The 12,437-nt window shown below is 33.1% G+C and overlaps 3 protein-coding genes across 5 annotated transcripts; 1 reads left to right on the top strand and 2 right to left on the bottom strand.

The window, feature by feature from the left end:
* Window positions 1-131: 131 nt before the first annotated feature.
* On the bottom strand, window positions 132-1,484 carry RpL11 (ribosomal protein L11). Its single transcript, XM_014246799.3, has 4 exons — window positions 1,373-1,484; window positions 1,059-1,178; window positions 693-990; window positions 132-309 (listed from the first exon to the last, which is right to left on the bottom strand). The coding sequence occupies exons 1-4, from the start codon at window positions 1,376-1,378 to the stop codon at window positions 182-184; spliced, it is 552 nt and encodes a 183-aa protein (XP_014102274.1). The 5' UTR covers window positions 1,379-1,484; the 3' UTR covers window positions 132-181.
* Window positions 1,485-1,594: 110 nt separating this feature from the next.
* On the top strand, window positions 1,595-11,715 carry Fak (protein tyrosine kinase 2 Fak). 3 transcript variants are annotated; one of them, XM_014246683.3, is made up of 17 exons: window positions 1,595-1,810; window positions 2,533-2,669; window positions 2,734-3,149; window positions 3,214-3,485; window positions 3,623-3,732; window positions 3,789-4,036; window positions 4,321-4,630; window positions 4,719-4,946; window positions 5,016-5,148; window positions 6,916-7,048; window positions 7,196-7,337; window positions 7,406-7,610; window positions 7,745-7,881; window positions 8,029-9,389; window positions 9,945-10,435; window positions 10,499-10,609; window positions 10,690-11,715. In XM_014246683.3, exons 2-17 carry the CDS (start codon window positions 2,606-2,608, stop codon window positions 11,216-11,218), a joined length of 4,890 nt encoding a protein of 1,629 aa, XP_014102158.2. In that variant the 5' UTR covers window positions 1,595-1,810; window positions 2,533-2,605; the 3' UTR covers window positions 11,219-11,715. The 3 variants fall into 3 exon arrangements, with proteins under 3 accessions (XP_014102158.2, XP_014102161.2, XP_069964230.1); XM_014246686.3 differs by having other exon boundaries at window positions 1,599-1,810; window positions 8,029-8,180; XM_070108129.1 differs by lacking the exon at window positions 1,595-1,810 and adding an exon at window positions 2,398-2,416.
* Window positions 5,316-6,919, bottom strand: LOC106626832 (uncharacterized). Its single transcript, XM_014246687.3, has 2 exons — window positions 6,511-6,919; window positions 5,316-5,685 (listed from the first exon to the last, which is right to left on the bottom strand). The coding sequence occupies exons 1-2, from the start codon at window positions 6,860-6,862 to the stop codon at window positions 5,603-5,605; spliced, it is 435 nt and encodes a 144-aa protein (XP_014102162.1). The 5' UTR covers window positions 6,863-6,919; the 3' UTR covers window positions 5,316-5,602.
* Window positions 11,716-12,437: the final 722 nt, after the last annotated feature.

Genomic DNA, 12,437 nt, shown 5'->3' with positions numbered 1-12,437 from the left:
AACACTATCGGTTTTGGCATTTTGAGTTATATTTTTGATAAAACATTGAACTGGTCACTTTAACGATGAAATTGTGCAATACATACTTATCTTGTTGTTGGTTGGCTTTTACAGAATAAAAATTACGCAAATTTGTTTTAAAAAATTATATTTCCCCAACTAATGACAACATGGACATTATTTACTTTTTACTGTTAAGAATGATACCGTCATATTTCTGTTGGAACCATTTCATGGCATCCTCTTTTGTGAGACGGTGTGGGAAACCAACTGTGCCGGACTTGCGTTTCCTGTGTGCAACATTGTAACCTGAAATATAAAAAGAAAACAATTCATTATTCTGTATTAAAACTCCTATCCGAAATTTGCAGACTTCTAAATATATATACATATATATATCCTATAACTAATAGGTACATATGCATTTATCTTTTCGCAAATTACAAAAACTGCGACACAATTTGCATATAAACAAAGTTATAAGACTCTAGAAAATTAGCCCATTTCGTATGTGATTTAATGTACGAACTATACCGTGCAACTAAACTAATATTTATCAGCCACATTAAGCAAAGATCACTAACATTAATTTATGCACATTACTGAGTGCCAGTGGCGAAAAGACCAACAGACACCTAATTAAGTGCAACACAAATACACACTCGCGTACTCAAGACTGATATTTTACACACCTGGGCGGCCCAATACGACGTAGAAGTCCAAACCATAAATACCAATAGAGGGATCGTATTTGATACCCAAATCAATATGTTCTTGGATACCAAATCCGAAGTTACCGGTGGCAGAGAAGTTATCGCGTCTCAACTCGTATTCACGCACTTTCAAGCCGCGTTCCAAAATTTCTTCAGCTTTAGCACCGCGAACTGTGCAATGTACGGCGATCTTTTCATTACGACGAATGCCAAAAGAACGCACAGTATATCTGGCTTTGGAGAAGACTGGTTGTTGTCCTGTCAATTGTTCCAACACCTAGTAAAAAAAATGTTCATTGATTAGTTAAATTTACTCTAGTTAGAAAAGTAAGTTAAGAGCATTACCTTGGCAGCACGAGTAAGTCTGTCACCAGATTCACCAACGCAGATGTTTAAGCAGAGTTTCCTGATGTGGAGATCCCGCATAGGGTTTTTAGCGGGGTCGCGTTTGATTTTCTTAACATCCTTCAATCCAGAATTGTACATGTAAAAGAAATATCAATGAAATTTGTGATTCATAGGTACATTGCAAAAATACGATTGGGTATGATATAAAGCACAAGAAAGGTGGGTAAATCACAATTTTTACATGTTGAAAATATATTTAATATATTGATGGACACGGATAATATGTAGTAGAAAAATTTCCAAACACCTACCGCCATGGTAGTAGAAGAAAAAAGAAAGATGGAGATGAAGTATCTGTCAGAAGTAGAATTACAGTTCAATGGACGTCATTTCCTTCGGTCGTTAAAGCAGTTTATAAATTTTATGCTACCAAGTGAAATTTCTACAAATATATGTGTACACAACTATTACCCTGTGCTGTTTTGAAATTTTGCAGTATATGTTAAAAATACAGAAAAATGTTGCTATATGGCAGCATTAGATTTAATCAATCTGTTTGGTAACAAATGTATTGAGTTAAGCATAAAAGTTATAAATTTGCTTATAAAAAGTTTTATTATTCTTAAATATTGCACCGGACAGTATTTGAGTGACAATAAATGATAAACAATTGAAATAATGCGGCATTTACTCTGAAAACTCTATATAAGCTGGTGAAATCGTAGAGGACATCCGACGTACATATATATGTAAGATTGACAACACCTTATATTATCGTAGAAAAAACATAATGTGCAAGTGTTTTTATAAATAATTATGATTAAAAAGTTATGAATATTCGTCAGTACATATTAATGGATACTAAAGCGCATATTAAAAATATAAATACAGTGTTAAATATATGTAGGCGTGAATTGCAAGTTCTATCGTTGTCTTTCCTCACACACAATTCGACATGTACATATGTGGAATGGGTGCAAGCACCTTTAATTTTGTTTTTGTATCTAGTTTATGGAATTAGGGTTATGCTTTGCTATGTTGAAATTTTGTGTGAAGTATGCACAAATGCCAAATCCATTGGCATAAATTAAAAGTGTTCACATTCATTTCAATATCTTGTTACTGGTGGGTGTTATTGGATATCAAAGCTATGAATGTAGTAGATGTACCTTTATAACTATGCTGTCAAGAATTCAACTCAAAGCAAATGCTTCATTGTGATTCGTTAATATAAATTTATTAGAAAGTAAAACGATATATACTTACAATAAAAGAAAGTGATTATTAAATGTTATGAATTTGGCTACAAAAATCTCTATTCCACTTTGCCAAATATACTGATAAAGGTAAAGCCGGTATGTTTACAAATATTCCATTCCTGACAAAACTTACCCTGACTTGTACACTATAAATATGTTTAGAGTTTGTGAAGAGATGCATATTTATCAAATTGCATTTTAATATATTTCAGAATGGACAAATGTTATATTAGATTGACTTGAAAGCATCAAACGAGGAGGGAAACTTAACTACTATACAATCTAATGTCGAAATTACAAGCTACTATCGGTTTTGGAACTCAACTAGCGTCAATGCCACAACATGAAGGTAAGTTGATAAAACACACTTTCCCTTCATAAATTTCATTATTTACTGTTTTTACTAATTTTAGGACAAATGGATGAATGTGTTTTGCATTTACACATGCCTAACAAGGGTATGCGGCCAATTAATGTTAACGAGACAAATGACACTGTGCTTCATGTTATTGAGCGTGCTGTACGTAGTTTGGTACCGGGTCATATGCCGAATCCACATTTCTATGCACTACGTCTAAATAATGTGGTAACAAAAGAAATATTATGGATGACGAGATCAACGGGTATGAATCAGGTTATGAAATATATTTGGTACCCGATTTGCCCAAATTTCGAATGTTCCAACTATGATAATACAAATATCAAAAGTAGCAACAGAAGTTCGGTAAATAGTGTTTGGCGCGCTGAGCTGCGGATACGTTACATTCCAAATAGTTTGACGGAGTTTTATGAGCAAGACAAAACCAGCTGTTTATATTATTTTGATCAGGTAATGACTGATATACGATGTTAAATAATTTCCAACATTAAATTCGAATTTGTTCTATATTTAGGCTAAACAAGATTATGTTTTATCTGATCCAACAATCGATGTCGATACCGCGATACAATTGTGCTGTTTAGGTATCCGACATTATTTTAAGAATACGGTAATCAAAGCGCCTGATAAAAAACACCATATTGATTATGTTGAGAAGGAAATCGGTTTAAATTCTTTTCTTCCAAAATCTGTGATAAGTTCAGTAAAGCCAAAGAACTTGAAAAAGTTAATTCAAGCTGGATATAAGAAGGTGTACAATTTAACGGACATTGAATACATAACCAAGTAAGCTCTACATATACGATACATTACTTTGAAATAAATTTCGGATTCAGTGTCAACATTATTGCCTGCTATATTAAAATAATCGTATAACTATAAGTTTGGGTATACATTCATTTTATTCATGTACATTTTTGCAGGTTTTTTGATCTTCTTCAAACATGTAAAATTAATGGAAATGAAAAATTTTCTGTAACATTAAGCTCAGCATGGAATATATCTGGTTTCTTGTACATCGGCTCACAAATCGGTATGCCTGTCAACTAACATTTCAACTGTATACATATTTATGTGTCGGCTTTTCAGGCATTTCCTACCAAACACATCCACAAGCAGACCTGATAAGCGTCGCAACATTCAAAGACATTATTAAAATTGTAACACTTGCTATACCCAGGGATAATGTAAATAACCAATCTAAAAAGCTATTTGCTAATACAGCCGCTACAGACGATAAATATAGTCCTTGTAAATGTTGGGAGGTAAAAACTCAATTGCGAATAACAACAAGAAGCAATGATGAAGACTTAGTAATCACCTGTGATGGCATAAATGTAAGTTGCATACGAATGAAAATTGCGTTTTTTTTAATAATTTTTTTTTAAATATTTTTAAATTTTTGTTAACATTTTTTTATTGTTCTTAAATTTTATTTATAATTACTTTAATTTATCTTTTCATTATATTTAATTTTTCAATTTTTGTTCAAATTCGGATTTTTTATTGTTTTAAATATTTTTTTTTTAATTTTTAAAATTATTTTTTTAATTTTTAAAATTTTTTTTTTAATTTTTAAAATTTTTTTTTTAATTTTTAAAATTTTTACGCGTTGTTTCAGACGGCTGAAAGCATTGCTGATCTTATTGATGGCTATTGTTGCTTAATTCAAGGCAGTGGTTACGTTTCCAAATGGGAACGTAATGATGTGAATACTTTAAATAATATAAATAATGGGTTGAATGCAACAGCCGCAACTTCAAAAGGGAATCAAAACAACGGCTTCGACAGGGAAAAGCATAATGAGGAAGATCAAACTGATGGTAGTGGTGCAACAATTAACACCAGCACAAAACCAAAGCCTACCCTAACCGAAGACTACGCTGAAATTGGTTTAATCGATGATGAGGGCGACTATTCAACGCCTACTGGTTTGTTATTAGTGTATATGCTATATGTTTTCCAATTCTGATTTAATCTTTTGATGTATTTTTTAATTAAATTAAAATTGCAATTTAGCTCGAAATTATGAATTAGAAAGATCTCAAATAAATCTGAATGAAAAAATTGGCGTGGGCCAATTTGGTGATGTTCATATAGGCACATATTTTCCGAAGGCTAAGAAAAATACCAAATCGAATGCATTGAATACTATGGAAATGAAATCTTCGGTTATTCAAGTAGCAGTTAAAACGTGCAAAGCAAGTGATGACCCTCAAAAAATGGAGCAGTTTTTAGAGGAAGCCTGTACGTTAGAAATTATTGTAATAAAGCAATTGTAAAAATCTTAAAAGACAACAAAATTTTATTTTTCAGATATTATGCAAAAATTCGATCATCCACATATAATTCGTCTAATTGGTATATGCAGTGAGTCCCCGATTTGGATTGTTATGGAATTAGCACGTCATGGCGAACTTCGGGCATATTTAAAGGCCAACAGTAAAAAGTATGTATGATTTCGAACCTAACGAAAAAATGTATCAATGCAGAACCAACAGCAAAATAAATGTTGACATGGACATTTTTTTGTAATACATATTTTGACACTAATGCAACAAATTCGTTTAGGACAGCTGGCCTTATGCTTCCAAAACAAGTTACGCTGAATGAAAATTTTTGTTTCAATTTTGTTTTTATTTCAACTTATTCTGGGTAAGCCCTATTCTGCATCAGTTAATTATTTTTTTCAAAAGTGATACATAAGGAGGCATAATTATTCTTTAATACTTGAATTTTAACACTTTTATCATAAATGGTGCATAATAGAGCTTTGTATGCATATTTATGATTTTTTGTATTTTTGAATTTTTTTTGTTAATTTTTTCATTTAATTTTATATATTTAAAGGTGGTAAATTCTAGCAGTAATATTGTAATTTGTTGAGTTTCTAAGCAGTTGGTCTATTTCTTGCCTTTCTTTGTTTTCGCTGCTTTTGCCTTGGCTTTCTTTTCTTTTTCCGCCTTCTTTTTCTGTTTCAGTTCCTCTGGAAGTATAAATTTAAATAATTTAAATAGCAAAGTTGTAAGGAAATTAGCTTAAGTGTCAAAAAAATATACGCTTGTATGTATATATATATGCGAATTAGTAATAAACCGTTATTATGTAATTAACTTTTTCGCTTGACCAAAGCTATATGGATCAATTCGTAAAAAAAGGTTGTCATTGCTTCAACCTTCTAACAAGATAATCTTTCGCCCGGTCCAATTCAATTATATGTATATACCCGACTATATTGCGAACAGCATAAGAGCGGTTTCCACGCCTATATTGAAAACGCCATGTGCTTTTGCATATAAAAAAAACGTTTGTCCTCATTATACCCTGAACAAGATATATTAACTTTGCCACAAAGTTTGTAACACCCAGAAGAAGACGTAGAAAGCAAAAAAAAAAATTATGTAAATGATATAGTTTTTAAGATATTGAGCTGAAATTTTGCACACGTCTTTTTCTCTCCAAAAAGCTGCTGATTTGTGGGAATCGCCGATATCGTGCCACTATAGCATGATCAAAATCATGTCCTTGTATTGAAAACTTTTTTATATGGCAAGATATGCTAACGAAATTTGACATGGCTGTTTGTACAAGATGCGAAGAAATTGTTCATATCGGACGACTATAGCATATAGCTGCCAAACAAACTGAAAAAAATTCTAGTTCTTGTATGAAAAACTTTTTTCTTTGACGAGATATTTTCTCGCAATTTGTCATAGATTATTGTTAACGATACAATCTCCGAAGAAATTTTTTATATTAGATCGGATGACTAGCATATAGCTGCCATACAAACTGCGCAACAAATGCCTACCTTTTATTATGGCTTGCATTTCTCTATATTCTTGAAGACTCATTGGCAATGGCGCACATCTAAAACCGGCTGGAAAATCCTTTTCCAATTTAATGAAACGATTGCCAACAGCATATATCAGTGGCAAACAGGCGTCTTCTTTTAGACGTGATTTTAACCAATTCTCGAAATATAAATCCGCCAATAGGATTTCCTCCTTTTTGGCACCTTCAAGATCGCGCCAATAATTGATTACTGTTGGAGGAGGTAGCTCCTTTTGTTTCCATTTTTTATTTGGCCAACGACAATAACGTTCCCAACCATCGCTGAGCTCAATGTAAAAATAGACATCACCGCCTGGAAAACAACGCATGCCTGTTTGTTTGTTTTCTACTGTAACTTTCTACGTTTGCTTTGTATTTTAAGACTTAAGCGTGGTACGCTGCTCTTGTACTGCTACCAGTTGTCGACAGCCCTGAGCTATTTGGAATCCAAGAAGTTCGTACATAGAGATATTGCGGCACGAAATGTGTTAGTCAGTTCGCCAACTTGTATTAAGGTAAAATTTAGCTTTTGTATATAAATTTAGTTATGTTAAGCGAAAATAAAATCAAAATAATTTGTGTTTTTTTTATACAATTTTCCTTTTTTGTTTTTTTTTTTTATAAGAGAGAATTCAATTAATTTTGTTACCTATTAATCATAGCTTGCTGATTTCGGTCTGTCGCGTTGGGTGTCGGATCAGTCGTATTATCATTCGAGCATGTGTATATTGCCTATTAAGTGGATGGCGCCAGAGTCCATCAATTTTCGAAGATTCACCAACGCTAGCGATGTCTGGATGTTTGGTATTGTTGGCAAAATTTTGAGAAATATGCAAATTTAAATAAACATACTATTCGGTTGTCACTTTTAGGCGTTTGCGCATGGGAAATACTAATGTTGGGTGTTAAACCGTTTCAAGGTATTAAAAATAGTGATGTTATAACGAAATTGGAGAACGGTGAACGCTTGCCGCTGCCAAAAGATTGTCCGCCACGCTTGTACTCGCTGATGTCACAATGTTGGGCACATGAGCCATCCAAACGACCCACGTTTCAGCGGATCAAAGAAACGCTTTAGTAAGTTGCAGTACTTAAGTACTAAATAATAGTTATAGTCATATTAGAACACTGTTCAGTGGCCCCAAATTTTTTTGTGGCGTACAGATTTTAAGACATGCTGAAAAATAATTGTGTACACATTTTGTTTATAGTGAAATTTTAGTGGATGAGAAGATTAGCGATTCGGAAACTATGAGGCGTGAGAACAGACGAGTAGCGGCTATGTCATGGAGTGGCTGTGAAGGCGAAGTACCACCAGTTAAACCGACAAGAACACCTTTCGAAGGAGGTACAATATTTATTATTATTATTATTATTTATTTATTTTTTTTTTCAAAGTATTTTGCCAATGCTGACCGTTTAAACAATAATCAAGTGCATATTTATATAAATTTATACTCCAACTAATCGTTGTTGTGTTGTTTCATGTTTACAGATTCCGCGCTGCAGTCATCCATAGTGAGCGAAAAGAATCCATTAAGCCCCCAAACATACATTATCGCACAAAATCCCGAAGTCTTGGCCAGATTAATGATGGAAAACGAGAATCGCAGCATTAATCCAGCAGCTTATACAACACCAGCATCGGTATTTAATACATTAGCTGTAGAAATTGACGAAACCAAAACTACTAAAGTCCCAAATAGTACAGACGTACCATTGAAAATGACCAAATTACCAGCATCCGAATTGTTCAAATTGGATCCCATAGCGGATGAGCAAAATGTTTCAACATTAACACGTTTAGGTGGCACATCAAAACAAACTACTTTGGCTAAATCCACAACAAATACTAATGAAACACAACCCCTGTCTCTGCCCTTACATTGTAGTTGTCTAGATAAAACTAAGCATTCCACGAATTGCGTCTACCTAAATACAGGCAATGCTGTAGAACCTAACACTACTACGGTGTATTTGAAAAACTCACGGCAGGATATTCAAAATAATTTTTGCACAATTCCCACTAATATTCACTGTCAAAAGCCACAAATGCAAAATAATTTTGTTTTATATAATCCACAAGCAAATATCTATGATTTCCAACGCATGCCAGTGGATCCGAAAATTACGAAATCCGATTTATTGCGTAGATGCAATCCACATTCTTATGGCAGTTTAGAGCGTAATCAAGATACTTACATAATTGGCGCAATTAAACCGTTGCCATCGAAAGGTGGTAGTTTGGAGCGCAATCAATCGATTTCTATTTCCAATAATTTCATGCGCGATTGGGTACATCGTAGTAGTAGTTTAGAAAGAGCAACAACATTAGACGCATATGCCGGCAATCAAACAATAAAAACAAATTTATCGAATAGCTTAGAACGTAATATTTCATATCGTACATATCGCAATCAAATGAAAAGCTCAATGGAAGCGGAACCATTACAAGAAGAAATTTACGATTTCGGTGGTAGTAATGTTAAATCGTGCGCTACAAGCTCGCTAAATCGTAATCGCACAGCTGACATAATTCCACGTATGCAATCACAACGCGACTTAGCTGGTAATTGTAAATCTCAAGCCATTGCGCAACCATTCGATCCGAAAGTTTCACCCAACTCAACATATACGCCAATGGCACCAGGCGGGAAATCTTTGACAACTAGCTATGGCATAAGCAAGGACTTTAATATGCATACCATGCAACAATATCCTTATCCAATTAATGAAAATTCCGAATTAGAAGCTTCTAATTATACAGATAATTTACATTTAGTGCAGCTAAACGCACAATCGGCTGGCATAAGCCAGGATGGCGTTCATATTGCTGAGTGTTCACTTGGCGCACAGGTTTGAGATTGCCCTACTAAATGCAATTTGTTACAGTTTTCGTTTGAATTTTCCTTTTGTTTATAATTTTCAAGTATTTGTAATGGCTTCGTTGTCGTTTTCTGTTCTCTAGGCTCGCAGTAGCACATATATTTCTAGTTTCGAAGTATCACGTATGTATGTATGTACATACATATTTATTTCAACATTTTTGCGCACCCTTAGTTTGAAGCTGTTGGTATATTGTTACATTTTTATGAATACAATAGTATGCGTTACCACGGTTTTTTAGGTTTTTACATTTTAAAAATAAACAGTCTTGAAATGTGCCATTTTTATTTGAAATTTGTATATACATTTGATTGTACAAATAAGCATTATTAAAATGCTTTTTTTTTCGAATGTATTAATTTATATAAGTATGTTGTATTTTTTCGAACTTTTTTTACTTTTTGAACATAAAAAATTTTCAGAATTAATTTTAGAGTTTTTGTTGTGCGAAAATCTTTAATTTACAACATTATTTTTAAATTTAATTATCATTATTTTTTTTTCTTTTAATTTCACCACTTCTAGAAGAAGCGTCTGAGCCTTGCAACGTCAAATTCGGATATAAATGCCATGGGCTATTTCAATTCCCATCATGGACCATCAAGTTTACCCGAGTGTTCACCAAGTATTAGTAATTCCTTAGGAGCTTCACGTCCCCACACCCCCGACTTCAAACTTGACACCTTAAAGAATAGCACATCCTCAATAGAGAATTCGTCAAGTAGTAATTTTAATGATACACCAAGTGATTCAAGGCCAAATAATGATGTAGCAACTGCCAAGCAAAGTGTTAATAGTGGTGGCAATAAACCAACGTTGTCGATTGATCGCAGCAATGATGAAGTGTATAGTGCCACTAAAAATGTGGTTAAGGCGATAATGACACTTTCGCAGGATGTGGAAAAATCAAATGCCAATAACTATTTATATTTAGTACGAAATGTTGGAATTGAATTGCGCGCCTTGCTGGCATCCGTGGACCGATTGTCCAGGGTTTTTCCAACGCAAGCACTTAGGTAAGCCTACAACGACACCTATGCATAATAATTCATTTCTAACGGAAATCTTTTAAATTTTAGAGAGGTCGAAATGGCACACAAAGTGCTGTCAAAGGATATGCAGGATTTGGTTGCAACAATGCGTTTAGCACAGCAGTATAGTGATACAACGCTCGATAATGAATACAGACGGTAATATATTGCTTATTCTTAACATTTCTAATTTTTCTTTCTACTTTGTGCAATTTACTACTGTTTTGTTTTTCTTCTAGAAATATGTTGTCATCCGCGCATGTGCTGGCTATGGATGCCAAGAACTTGTTTGATGTAGTGGATTCTATACGTCGGCGCCATGGTATATCTTCATCACCGTCAGCACCTTTGCAGGAAAGAGCACGTTCCAATCCATTGACCACAACGCCGAGTGATTCGTCGTCGGCCTTCGCGGTGAAGGCGTCTAGTGGACATATCACAACGGCGAATGAGGAGACAGCTGTAACACTAACCGAAGATGGTTATCAAGTAATGTCTAATAGTAAATATCAAAATTACAACAATTTAGTAACCGAAAAAGACAGAAATGATGGGGAATTGACGCAACAGCAATTACCAAATATTGGAAATTTACATGTGACAACCCAGCTAAATAACGACGGGTTAGCTAGACGATCTAATCTCGCATTTGAGCATATTATGCATAATACGAATGAACAACTACAAATTGTAGAACATACGGATAGTTCGGAATTCGATCATTTATATTCGAACACTAATATTGCTTCACAAAAAAGGTGCAACTAATTTATGTGTTAAAACGCTAGCCGAATAAATATTTATAGTCAAAACTAAAAAGTACTTTACATACTCGTACATAAATACATATATATTTATGTGTAATTGCCACATATTATAGAGATATGTGAAAAAAAAAAAACAATTTATATACAATATTTATAATTTTTTAACAAAAAGAAACTGTTATTATTTCTACTTAACTGCTAGTTTCATTACGTGCATACAGTCTTAAAAATGAGAAAGGATTGACTAATTTTTGTTTAATATAAATTTAAGTATTCTCTGTTTCAACTAAGCAATATCTTTCAAATAATAACGATTTTTTTATGTCTGCTAATTAGCTAATTATTCATTAACAATTTGCTGTGACTACGAAATTTCAATTAAATTTATTCATGTTAAAGCTTGTTTTGTTCTGTTTATCATTATGAAATTTATTTGCTGTTTCATTGTTTATTACAATCTTCATTCCTAATTTTGTTAATAAAATTATTGAAATGAAAGTGCGATAACTTAAGCTATGATTTGATTAAAAAAGGTTTTGTTGCGTCGGAGCTTGTTTCGTGCTTCATCTTAAGAAAATATTTCTTAATCAACAGTGAATTTTTGTTTACATTTTGATGATTTTATGTGATTTTCAATCTATTCGAATTCAGTTATTAATTACAACATTTTTTATATTTTCGAATTATAAAAAGAAAGTAAAACAGCTGATTTTGACATTATGAGTTAACACACTTTTGACAAAATGTCCTTATGTAATTGAATTATAACTTAAGCTGAGAATATATTGCAGTTAATTGGGGAGTAGGGTTAAATCGTGTAAAACAAGGCCCATTTTTATAAAAACAGTTAAAATTAAAAAAAAAAACCAATGGTACATTAAAGTATAACATTTGAAGAATATTTTCTGTTATATTTTCATAAAGAAATATTAAAAAATGAATTGCGCTACCCCTCGTATAACTTCGTGCTGGTTCAGCTGAAATCAAAAAATCAAGCCTTATAACTATAATCGTTTTGCCCAGGTAACGCTGGGTTTTTTTTTTTTTTTTGAAATTACAACTTTTCACTTTTTGGAAAAATACTAACAAATTGGAAAACTCTTCATGTTTTCTCGTAAATTATGTTCAAAATTTCAAAACGAGCGGTGCAGTAGTTTTGAAGTTATGAGGGGCAGCGACTTTGCGAATGTGAGTTGTGGGGAAAACGCTTTACAGTTTTG

The sequence above is a fragment of the Bactrocera oleae genome, chromosome 4 (genome assembly GCF_042242935.1).
Source record: "Bactrocera oleae isolate idBacOlea1 chromosome 4, idBacOlea1, whole genome shotgun sequence".
Lineage (NCBI taxonomy): Eukaryota > Metazoa > Arthropoda > Insecta > Diptera > Tephritidae > Bactrocera > Bactrocera oleae.
The sequence above is the reverse complement of the archived record's forward strand: the minus strand, read 5'-3'. Positions and strand labels throughout refer to the sequence as shown.

Excerpts from the sequence above, each read along its gene's own strand:
- RpL11 (XM_014246799.3), bottom strand. Across the intron at positions 991-1,058 it reads GACTTACTCGTGCTGCCAAG|GTGTTGGAACAATTGACAGG; the intron begins GTAATGCTCTTA and ends TTTTTTTACTAG. Across the intron at positions 310-692 it reads CGTCGTATTGGGCCGCCCAG|GTTACAATGTTGCACACAGG; the intron begins GTGTGTAAAATA and ends TTTATATTTCAG.
- Fak (XM_014246683.3), top strand. The coding sequence starts at position 2,606 with ATGTCGAAATTACAAGCTACTATCGGTTTTGGAACTCAACTAGCGTCA. Across the intron at positions 4,037-4,320 it reads TCACCTGTGATGGCATAAAT|ACGGCTGAAAGCATTGCTGA; the intron begins GTAAGTTGCATA and ends GCGTTGTTTCAG. Across the intron at positions 10,436-10,498 it reads TTTCCAACGCAAGCACTTAG|AGAGGTCGAAATGGCACACA; the intron begins GTAAGCCTACAA and ends TTTAAATTTTAG.
- LOC106626832 (XM_014246687.3), bottom strand. The coding sequence starts at position 6,862 with ATGCGTTGTTTTCCAGGCGGTGATGTCTATTTTTACATTGAGCTCAGC. Across the intron at positions 5,686-6,510 it reads AATGCAAGCCATAATAAAAG|AGGAACTGAAACAGAAAAAG; the intron begins GTAGGCATTTGT and ends TTATACTTCCAG.